This window comes from Carlito syrichta, unplaced genomic scaffold (genome assembly GCF_000164805.1).
Source record: "Carlito syrichta isolate Samal-C Ts95f unplaced genomic scaffold, Tarsius_syrichta-2.0.1 Scaffold309726, whole genome shotgun sequence".
Taxonomy (NCBI): domain Eukaryota; kingdom Metazoa; phylum Chordata; class Mammalia; order Primates; family Tarsiidae; genus Carlito; species Carlito syrichta.
In genome coordinates this window covers 1,022,827-1,033,887 of record NW_007253822.1, presented here as the reverse complement: position 1 = coordinate 1,033,887, position 11,061 = coordinate 1,022,827, and the positions used below count along the sequence as shown (strand labels likewise).

Genomic DNA, 11,061 nt, shown 5'->3' with positions numbered 1-11,061 from the left:
CGGGCCCGAGCGCGCCGCCTCCTGTGACTTCTGGCTTCCCCAGCTCCGCAGCGGGGTACAAGTGGGACCTGGGGCCCGCACCGCCGTCCTCCCTGCCCCAGGTTCTCCTCCCGTGCCTCGGACCTCCCTTGAGGGCCTGGGAAGCGGCCGAACCCGCGTCGGAGTCTAGGTTAGGACTGGGTTTGGAGCCTGCGGGTTTGGACCCCGGCCCCGGCGCCCACAGGAAGCCACAGGGCGCACCGAGCTCCCGGGCAGATGTTCAGGATAAAAACTATTGACCTTCAACAACCCGGAGACCCGCAAGAACTGACCGCGGACTGCAGCCCGGGTCCTGATCAGTGGTCTTTGAAAGTTACCAAGAAAGATCCAAACCTATCGTCCACGTCTAGACCGAGGGACGCTTGGAACCCGAGCTCAGACCCGGGAGAGGGCCGGGTGAGGGCGTCAGGGAGCGCTGCTCAGGATGCGAGGAGTTCCATGCGCTCCCTAGCCCGAGGGGGCCCCCAGGGGACGCCCAGGACGCCCTCCATCTTCGCAGAGGTCCCCCCATTCCAAGATCCCGCGCGGGAAGAGAAGGTCCTGTCTCGGACCTGGCCAGGGCCGGGTCTTCACAGGCTCTGCCTATCCCCCCAAATGCACCACCTTTGGGTGTTACTGGTGGGGTTTCCTCCAGAAGGAGGAGGATCCTCAGTAATCTGAGGACGACTAAGGCCGGGCTTTTCCTAAGCACAGCTCTTCTTAAATTTAACCAGTGTAGAAGCTGCTTCGGTCAAAGCTCTAAGTAGGGGAAGTGGGGGACCCGCCTTCCATAGTGCCCCCGCCCGCGCCCCTCCGCCAGCTTTCAAGGCAGCACCTGCCTCGCTCCAGAGAAAGTCGGCGACCTGGGATCGATTGTCCGACGAGGCCATATCCAATCAAACCCAGGCCGATGTCGCTCCGCGTGATCCCTCTTTCCTTCTGCCCCAAATGTCCCCCCAAAACGTTAAGGTTGAAAGTATGGGAAAATGAATAACGAGCATCCGTCCTGGGGAAGGGGTATTCTATCCAATGTACTTTACTTATTATCTGTTCCTTTACTGATTTTGGTAGAACCCGGTTTCTACGCTGGGTGGATAAAACAGGGGGAGAAAGATGTGCCCCGCGCGGGCAAGAGCCACAGAGTCGCTCCTCGTATTGCCCCTGACTGCGGTCGGTAAGAGCGGAGGCAAGCTCTTTTCCAAGTTGGTATATTCGAGCAATAGATGCACGTTAATCAAAAAGGAAGAGGGAGAGACTATCCCGGATATTTTAATAGTAACAGGAACAAAGATGACGCGAACCCCATCAAATGAAACAATACTATTTTCATTCAATTGATCGCAAAGTGTCTTCAATGAATAACTTGGCACTTATTTAAAAGGTTTAACAGAGGTGGAGCCGCAACATTTTGTACTGACAACACGTCATGAGATAACATCTTCTTTTGTTTAAAATAACTTAATACACTAGAAAAAATATGTCAAATATAAATAATTTTGTTTTCATGGAGAACAAATAGTTACAAAGCTCAACCGCATACCAAAGTTCAGTTAGGAGAGCTTTTCCTTGCTTGTAAATTAGAAGGAAGAAAAAACAAAATAAAAAAAAACAAAAAACAAAAAAAAACTAAGGAGGCTTGCTAGTGAATTGGGATACAGATTGCTTAGTCCAGGGTATCCCAGTTTAAATAGCTACATGAATTGAACCAATCAACCAAAAAGAGATTACTTGAATAGATACACCTTTGTGAGATAAAACGCAAACGTTGAAAGTCAACCATCAGTTCACACATTATAGCCAAAATAAACTTTGTTCGTGTGTATCAACATATTTTACACCAACCTAGTGCCTGAATCTAGCTGGGTGTTATTTAAGGTGAATTTGACGGGATAGAGAGGGGGAAATAAAGCACTGTCTTCAAACACTTCAGGAAACCAACAAGAGGCAACACAAGAAAAGGTGAGTGGCGAGAACTAACACTGATTAAGCGCCTACTGTGTGTCAGGAACCAGCGAGGCACTGTATCTTCAATATTTCATTTGTACATTTTGTTTCCTTTTTCCTTTCCCCACATTTTCTGCCCACCTCTGTCTTCTTGGGACAAGGAGTGTAATTTCTTTCCCCTTTCCATCTCTTTTCTTTTGTTCCCCAGGATCAAAGACAGGGCAAAAATGGATATATACGTATGTCAATTTCCAGACGCTTTTGGTCTTGTTTTTCATAAGGGAAGATGAAAATGCAGTGAGTGCACGTGAGTAGGGGGGGGAGAGGACAGGGGACACACCATCAATGGAATACAAGTAACATGCAAACCGGAATTTAGAAAGCAGTCCGGACAGTTCTGCCATAATAATTTCTCAAAGAAATCATTGTCTGTGGCATTTTTTGTATTAATATTATCTTTTCTCTCCTCGTTTTTATAGTCTTCCCTCTTCTTGCTCTTCCATACATGGTGGGTTTAAACTCAAAGCATCTGATTCAACGTAAAAGGAGGCCCGCCTCTCTTATCAAATTTCTCATATTAACGTGAACTTCGCAGAAAAAGGTCAGTTTCAAAACCTGTGAACTTCCCAGCTGCGCACTTTTTTTTAATCTTAGTTTTTTAAATAAGTATACCTCTTCCTTCTGTTTTGCCTTCTTAGCCCACTTAAAAAAAAAAACATACATTTAAGTTGGTAGCTCCCTCCCATTCTCTCGAGATTCGTCCGGGTTATTTTTCCATATTTTTATAAAATACTTAAATTTTAAATTTTTTTTTTTTTTTTTTGGCTCCTTGGCTCGCTCTCCGATTTCAGCTTCTGTCAAATAGCAATAACAAATAAGTTTCCTTTCTCTTTTTCTCTCTGGTTTGTCTTTTCTTTTTTTTGTTTTTCTTGCTCCTTTTTTTATCGTTAACAAGATTTTATTTCTATGCGAGAGTCCATCCTTGCAGCTTTGCGGTGAGCCGCTCTCCGCGGTTCCAGCACTCCCCTGTCCAGTCTCCAGATTTTCCCAAACCCGCTCCTACAAAACGGAATCCTAGGCCCTTGAGTAGGAGGACCGTCAAGAGCCACGGAACCAGTGCTCCTCGTGGGATCCCGGGTCCCGCGTGGAGTCCGGCCCTGGGAGTCCGGGCTGCGGAAGGGGACAAGGGGCGATCAGTGGGGGCGGGCAGAGGGCCGGCTCCGGAGTTCCGAAGGGGGTGACGGAGAAGCAGCGGGGCGCGGAGGGCGAGCAGGCTGGGTGCGCGCGGGGGGCGCGTCGGGGGCGCTGGCGTTGGCGTCGGCGTCGGCGTCACAGACCCAGGGCAGCCGCGTGCTTTTTGGCTTTCAGTCTGAGATCGGCGATGCTGGAGTTCTTGCTGGTGGTCTTGGCGGCGGCGGCTGCCGCCACTACTGAGGCAGCGGAGGCCGAGTCCGCGGCCAGCGTGGCCAGCGGCAGTCCGAAGGGCGGCGCTGGGAACATCATGTAGGGCGCGTGCGCGGCCAGGTGCGGGTGCAGGTGGTGGTGCGCGTGCGCCACGGCGCTGTCCAGCTGCAGCTGCGCCTGAACCTGAAAGGACAAGGGCGTCACGTTGCAATGACTATCCTAGGGTGACAACAGAATAGAAACAGAGCATTAACGGCGTCCAGCTTGACTGCGAAGGGATGGGGAGGGTGGGGAGGGGGCGATTAGGCTACGCTTCTTGTTCCGAGTGTGACCTCCTCAGCCTGTTGCTGAATCTGGGATGCCACATAGATACGCCAGTGTCCCCTGGGTCTCGGCTTGTTTCCCTGGACCCCGGGGACCCCCCGTCGGCAGAAACGTGACCTCCTCCCTAGGGAGCTGGACTGAAATGGTATATTGGAAAGGCTAGGGGTGAGGGTCCCTACCCTCCTTTCCTGATGCTGCCATATATCGGTACCACTCCTAAAGCACCGAAATGCCAACAGCCAAACTGCAAAACTTTTGTATGTCACCTAGGGAAGTTATTCCCTCTTCAGCACAACTGGCACAATTGTGAGTCAGTACTTCTAACCATTAATACCATGTGAATTATCTAGGGGTCTTGTTAAAATGCAGATTCTGATTCAGTAGGTCTGGGTTGGGGCCAGAGATTCCACATTTTTAACAATCTCTCAGATGGTGTTCATACTGCTAGCCCAAACATCACCTTCTGAGTAGTAAGGGTCCCCTTTTAAGGTTCCCTCTTTCTCCAGTCATTCTTTTTTGTTTCGAAAGTCCAGCATCAGGATGCCAGTATCCCGTAGTACTAGGAGAGCTAAGATCTCCCTAACACTCACTCTGAATACATGGACACACCCAGGTGTCTCCTTGGTGTAAGGCACTGGCAACTGAGAACTAATTCATAACATCACAGCCATGCCATGCAGGGGTCCTGGCTGAGGATGGGGGAAGGTCGGATGCAGGTTGGGAAAGGATATCGCCCTCAGGCTTGGAGAGCAGGGAGTTCAGAGCACTGGGATTTCCCAGGATTAAATCATTGCTGCAGGCTGTCCTTTTAAAGTGTACTCTTAAAGGTTTCTTTAAGGGATTGCAGAGGCAGGGCCGCCCTGAGAAGACCAAGACTTCTCTCTCTACCAGAGATGAAGCTTTGTTTGCAGAGACAGCCTGAGTACTTGTATTTATTTATTTTTCTTCTGTCAGGCATTTAATGTGACTAGGGGGTAGAAAATATCTAGAAAAATATTTAGAGAGTTGCCTTAGGACTAACCTCCGGATTGGGTTTGACAAAATCTTAATCAAAAGGCATTTCCTTCATCTCCTCCAGTGCAATTTTTAGTACACTTTTAAAGGTCCACTTACTGCCCTCGGGCCCCTTTGGAGTTCCCCTGAGGACAGAAGGGACTAGGCATTCAGGCCCTTGACAGTGTACAGGGTTTTAAAGGGGATTGGGTCCACTATATCATCTCAAAATCGATTCTCCATCTGCAAAGACACTGACATCTGGGTTCAGGGACAGACAATGTTCTACAGTTCAAGCAAATATCCAGGTCTTTTTACATTTAAAAACAGCTTGAAACTAGACTGTACTTGCCTGCTGAAATGGCATCCTTAAAGCACCTACGTTGACATATGGTGCAACTCTACAAGCTTCAAACTGGCTGGCGGCCCCTATGAGAACACCTGTAAAAAATAGGAAGCAAAACACAATAATGTGAGGTTAACATTTCCAGAGTTGTTTTCCAGGGTTCCAAATGGGACAAGATTGAAATAATTCCTTTGGAATTGGATTGTTACCTTTCTAAATGCCTGCCATAATTAAAATAAATATAACTTACTCAAAAACTTCAGGACTCTCATTAACTATTTTAGAGAAGATTTTTAAGTCAAGGACCACTGTCATCTTTAAGATTTTTTTTTCTGCCTTTGTAATAGCAATATTCTCCACCCCCCCCCCCTTTTTTTAAACAGAATATAAAATGTTCCTTGTATGAGAAGCATACCTTTATGGAGTTGATTTTCTTGTTTTCTGCATTTAGCTCTTCGATTTTGAAACCAAACCTGCAAGTTGGAGGGAAAAAAATAAAGCCTAGATAATATGACTTTTTTTTTTTTAATTACAAGACTACAAAGAGAAAAAAGTAGTATTTTAGGCAAGGGTTGGGAGATATAGCAAGCAATCGCTGAATTTTATAAAACAGACTCAACTTTCAAAGTTAAATATGTAAATGAACTATAAAAATAGAAAGAGATTTTATAGACTTTTGCAGGATAAATCATTTCTTGATATACCCACTATTAGTCCCGGTTTCAGCTTTTCACATTACAGAGTCCCCAAGGCCTAAAACTCTCCCTGGTACCTGATACCAATGTGATAATGGGTTTAGATGTTATCTAGTTAAGACCTGAGAAGACTGTGCTCATTAATAGCCTGTAATATTAATTAACTTCATCTTAAAGAAAAACCAAACACCAAAGCAAATAACGACTCTTTTAGGGGGGAGGGAGTTGTAAGGATGGGGGAGAGGTAATTAGTGTCATAAAAGCCTCACTACAAAGAAGTTTAGAATTTCTCTGTTCCTCTGTGCAGCAGAGTGTAACACAGTAGCAGAATAATTGTGTGCCATTATCATGATAATCTAAATTGCTTCTATAGAAAAAGCCACTGCTTGCAGTTAGGATTGTAGGAAAACATCTAGAAAATCGCTCTAAAACTTAAGTAAAGTATGAAAACATAACGTTCACTTCTTAAGAGAAAAAAAGAGCACTCCGAGAAGGGGAAGTGAAGTCTGAATCAGGTAACTCCTGGATACTACCTTCTCCTGGATGTTATACTTTTTTAAATAAACTTGCCAACTTTTAGAGTCAATATGACAGATTTTTAAAAAATTCAAATGAAGCTTGCTTTTTTACTCCAGTTCCAATAATACAGCATATTGATTAATTCACAAATTAATGTTTTTAAAAACCCATGAAAGTGAAATACTGCTTCAGAGCTTTACTGGTATGTTTTTGAAAGCAAGTGTCATAGTCAATGTTAATCTTCAAAAATTCCCCTGCTAGTTAGTATAACAGAAGGGTGGGTTTGTGCCAGGGTGGCATCCTTTGTGTAATTCACATGGCCCGAGGCTTCTTGCCTCTTTTTTTCCCCTAGAAGAGTTGGAATTGAGATACTAATAATCATAACTGTAATAATTACCATCATGTTTTTAAGGGGTTGCTGAACCTCAGGAGATCTCAGTGCACAGAGCAAAGCAGGAGAGGCTTTAAAAGGAAGGCTCTGCTGTTGATGCTGTGATGACCAAGGCGGCCTATTATTACTTTTCCCCTTCAACGTGACTGCTGTTTCTTTTTCTTTTTTTCTTCCTGATCCTATTACAAGATGCGGGGAAGCCCCTTAAGAATTGGGCATAGTTCGCTACAGATGGTGGTCTCTGCGCCCAGAGACCCAGGGAGTATCTGTTACAGCGATACTTTGTAACAGCTGCAGATGTTTGGGCCTAAAACTGCTCCATGTGTTCAAACAAATAATGACCATCATTTTCTTCTATTTTATTATTTGAGCGGAAATACAATCTGAAACATTTAAATTCGTCCTGCATAAAGCTAGAAAGATATGTATATATGTATGCACATAATTTTCCCCCTTTAAATGCCCCCAAAGCCTACTTTTGCTATTATATTCACCTCCACAACCAATAAAAAGCTGTTCCAATCCCAACTTCATTGGGGTTAGACTTTGGAAATACCAATATTAAGATCTGTAGGTTGTTTTGAAATCGAGTTTCTGTAGATTCAGGTTCGTTGCCTTGGTTAAGTAAACCAACAAAGAGTGACCAAAATGCGTTTATTTCTCTGCTGTTTCACACACAGTTTGAGATCGACCGCTAACAGCAGACTGTAAATTTCTGCACTTAACAGTTGCTAATTTTCTTTATAGTCTGTACATCTATAAACCTAATTGGCATATCCGTTTGGCAAACCTAGACCCCAGAACAGACCTTCAAGGAAACCCAACTCCGGCGAGCAAAATACTCCTTGGAACTTTTAAGGCATCCAGAGATAAAACGTTTTCTGAGGGATTTTTTTAAACCTTATAAAAGTAGGCCCATTAGGATTAAACCACATTAAAGTCAGCGCGAGGCGAGGGGGGTGTGGTTTATAGAAACTCTGGGAGCAGGCCCCGTGCAGCTTTCTTCTGCTGGGAACATATGTTGGAATGGGGAGAAAAAACGGGGGGGGGGGGGGCTGATATAAGAACTAAGATCTACTTTGGAAAATAAGACCTTTAGTAAAGATATCCCTTTCCTTCTTATCTACACCAGACACTCGAATGCGAACCCTCGCTGTGTTTCCCAAGCCGTCTCTCCCAGGCGCATCCCTAGTTCTGCCCCCCTGGGCCCTCGGCCTCCTCGCAGCTGGGTACCTGCACCCGGGCCTCCGACAGCCCCAGACGCTGGCTCAGTTCCTCGCGCATGAAGGCGTCGGGATAGTGGGTCTCGTCAAAAAGCCTCTCTAGCTCGTTAAGTTGTTCCAGGGTGAAATTGGTCCGACTTCGCCTCTGCTTGATTTTGGTCTGGCCTTCGTCCTCCATCCCTTTCGCATCCTCTTTGCGATCCTTCAGCTCCGGAGACACTGGAGGAGGTAACACGGACCGGGCCACACGTGCATCCACGAGCGCACACACCAACACACACATACACACACGCACGGACAAAACAGCAAGCAAATCCCGTTACCAGATTTGTCGCAAAGAATAGAGAATCCTTCCCCCTCCCGAAACCCCCATCCACCGCCTCACCCCGCCCGGAAGAATAATATATTGGAAACCCGCAAAGGTCGAGTCTGGGTGGAGGCCCGGGGGCAAGGTGGGCATTCACCCACCGTCTTCTCCGCCGTGACCTCGTCTCGCCGCTTCACCGCCCACTCCACGTCCCTCTGCCCTCTCCAGCTAACACCAAACACGTTCCACTCACCCTCTCTCGCACTCACTCGCTCCCAAGCACTCACAGAAATCAAAAGCGCCGCCCGGGCCTCTCCGGAGCGCGGTCTGGGCTGAAGGGCGCGGCGAGGCCACCCACCGGTCGCCCACCCCGGCCATTCCCAGAGGGCTGGCGGATCCTCAGGCCGGCTCTCCCCGCCCTGGCGCTCTGCCCCCCGCGAACTTGCTGCTCTAATTTAGGAACAATTGGGTCAAAGAGTAGCAGAGAGAGATCAAGACCCGGGTGCCGTGCGGCGCAGAGAGTCTCATCCCTAGCCGCCCCGGGCGGCCCCAGGGTTCGGGCCAAACCCTGAGGACGGTCCCGTGCGCGGCCAGGTGGTCCCCGTCCCCCCTGCCCGGCCGGGGTCGCCCGAGCACAGGCGCCCACGCCATGTTGGCGGCCTGAAGGGCTCGCCGCCCACGCCGGGCGAGAAGGCGGGAGGCAAAAAATCAGCTTCGGGTGGCGGGCGAACGCCACCGCTGCCTCTGGCCTCTCCTTCTCCCTCCCCCGTGGAAACGTAGACTCGACCCTAAACGCTTAACCCACAGAGATCAACAGGTTCAAGCGGAACGTTTGCGATCCTCGGTTTCTATTGGTTGCTCAAAGCCTTTTCATGCATCAAGCAGCTCGTATGTTTAATAAAATATGCATTTTTCTGCTCTGGGTTTGCACACATTCGTTGCTACTTTCCTGTCCTTTCTCGTCCCTTTAAAAACGGGAGCTCTGCTGGTGTGAGCCTACAGAGCCATCCGAGGGATGGAGGTGTACACACACACACACACACACACACACACACACACACACACACATGTATTAGGCCAAGGGACAGTGACAGGGGAGTCGGTATCAACATGAAGTCCCCCTGGAACCTTTATCTTCTGCTCCAGAGTCGGAGACTCGGGTTTTTAAGGTGTCAAAACTGAGTTTGGATAGTCGAGGTGTTTGCAGTTCTTCCCGGCGCAGGATCCGGATCAGTATGGGTGTTAAAAATCATTTCCGGAAAAGCCGGTCTGCAGAGAAATTAATACTTGCCCTGAGCTCGAAAATCAACAATCCTAGGAACTGCGCCTGCCCGGGGTTCAGACCCGAATCTTGCGGTCAGGCGCGCGGGCGAACTCAGGGCCTGGAGCTGCAGATTCTCAGCTGGAAGACTGCACTGGGCCCCTGGGCAGTTATTCCATCACTTTCCAAATTTAAGAGGCCCTGGTGCTGGTTCTAGGGAAGAAGAGTCGCTAGGTCTCAGCCCAGCCGGACATTCTAGCTATGGCGATCTTAAGTGTCGTCCGCATTTCTAGTTCTCAGTGTTCGTTTTGTGGACGTTTGTCCTCTCTTCGGAAAGAAAGTGGTAACATTACAGTAAACAGTAAACATTGGGGACCAATTTAATAGCAAAATATTTCCTTTTAAATATTGTAGTGGAAATTTAAATATGGAAACACATCCTTCGGATTCTGCCCAAGCGGTGGGAAGTCTTTGTGTATGACTCGTCATCCACACAGCGAATGCCCCTCAAAGTTTGGGGGCTTCAAAGAGAAAGATATCCAAATTTCAAGTTGATTAATGGACTTAATATAATCTCTATTTCGTCCCCAGATTACCACTTAGCGATCTAAACAGGAACAGACCGTGTTATAAACAACTTAATTGCTTGCTTAAATATGTGATTCTACGCATGCCACATATTTTCTTAATTGGAAAAATATGGCAGTACACCAGTTACTGCAGGCACCAAGTGCCAAATTAATTTTATTGTCCAACTCCTTTGAATTGGTACAGGACGCTCTACCATTTAGATACAGCCGTTTCCCAACACTTCGCTGGCACCAAAGCATTTTTCCTGGTCTCCAAGAGAGCGGAGCACTAGATGATTCCAAACAGTAAAGGAATTCTACAAATATCGAAAAACAACCCCCCCCCCAATAACCCAAACCGATTCGCCTCGGAGCAGCGGCGTAGCCTGGACCTCGGCTTGCGTTGACTTCGTTCTACCTTCATAGCTCAGAGTGTGGGACGTTTGGATCCCCAAGATCCAACGGTTCGGGGTCTTTGCTGAGTTCGAGGGCTCTTGGCGGCCCCAAACCCCTCAGGGGCGACCCGAGAGCCAAGCTTCTCTCCACCGCCCCCGCTCCCGCTTCTCCGGGGCTCAGGCCTAGGGAAGAGTCCCCCTCCCCCCCGCAAACTCGGCGCTGGATGTCCGCTCCAGTCCCGCCGCCAGGTCCGGCACCCCCTCCTGTAGCCCGGCCCCGCGAACTTCCACGTCCGCCGCGGGCCACCCGGGCTCAGGCCAGTCCCCCGGCTGCCGAAAAGTGCATGTCGGTGGAATGGGAGCATCTGGGAGGGGCGCGCAAACCCCACACGCCCCCCCACCCCGGTACTCACTACGACCCCACCCATGACCGTGCACACCGCCGGACTCCCACCCCTCCCCTAACACTCCGGCTTCCAAAGCTGGGGTCCAGGGCCCCCTCCGCGTCCCGCCCCCGCCCCGCGGGGCCTCGGGGTCCCCTCCCGCCGGAGCGGAGTCAGGAAGGCGGGAAGGGGAACCGCGGCCGGGGGCCAGGCCGTTACCCTCAGTCAGCCGCGGGCTGCCCGGCTCCCGGCTTCTCTCGGCGGCGCCCATGTCCAGCTCCCGGACGGG

General features: G+C 48.9%; 1 protein-coding gene across 3 annotated transcripts; it reads right to left on the bottom strand.

Annotated features, from left to right (window-relative positions):
• Positions 1-3,291: 3,291 nt before the first annotated feature.
• On the bottom strand, positions 3,292-11,059 carry SHOX2 (short stature homeobox 2). Of its 3 annotated transcripts, none has more exons than XM_021717400.1 (5): positions 10,992-11,059; positions 7,868-8,076; positions 5,445-5,502; positions 5,036-5,124; positions 3,292-3,585 (listed from the first exon to the last, which is right to left on the bottom strand). In XM_021717400.1, the coding sequence occupies exons 1-5, from the start codon at positions 11,041-11,043 to the stop codon at positions 3,292-3,294; spliced, it is 702 nt and encodes a 233-aa protein (XP_021573075.1). In that variant the 5' UTR covers positions 11,044-11,059. The 3 variants fall into 3 exon arrangements, with proteins under 3 accessions (XP_021573075.1, XP_021573077.1, XP_021573076.1); XM_021717402.1 differs by having other exon boundaries at positions 3,292-3,549; XM_021717401.1 differs by lacking the exon at positions 10,992-11,059 and having other exon boundaries at positions 3,292-3,549; positions 7,868-8,154.
• Between the last annotated feature and the right edge of the window lie 2 nt (positions 11,060-11,061).

What these genes read in the sequence shown, in the direction of transcription:
- SHOX2 (XM_021717400.1), bottom strand. Translation starts at nt 11,043, where the DNA reads ATGGGCGCCGCCGAGAGAAGCCGGGAGCCGGGCAGCCCGCGGCTGACT. An exon ending in CAGCCCGCGGCTGACTGAGG is followed by an intron (nt 8,077 to 10,991) that starts GTAACGGCCTGG and finishes TACCTCCTCCAG; the next exon opens with TGTCTCCGGAGCTGAAGGAT. An exon ending in TAAGGATGCCATTTCAGCAG is followed by an intron (nt 3,586 to 5,035) that starts GCAAGTACAGTC and finishes TTGTCACCCTAG; the next exon opens with GATAGTCATTGCAACGTGAC.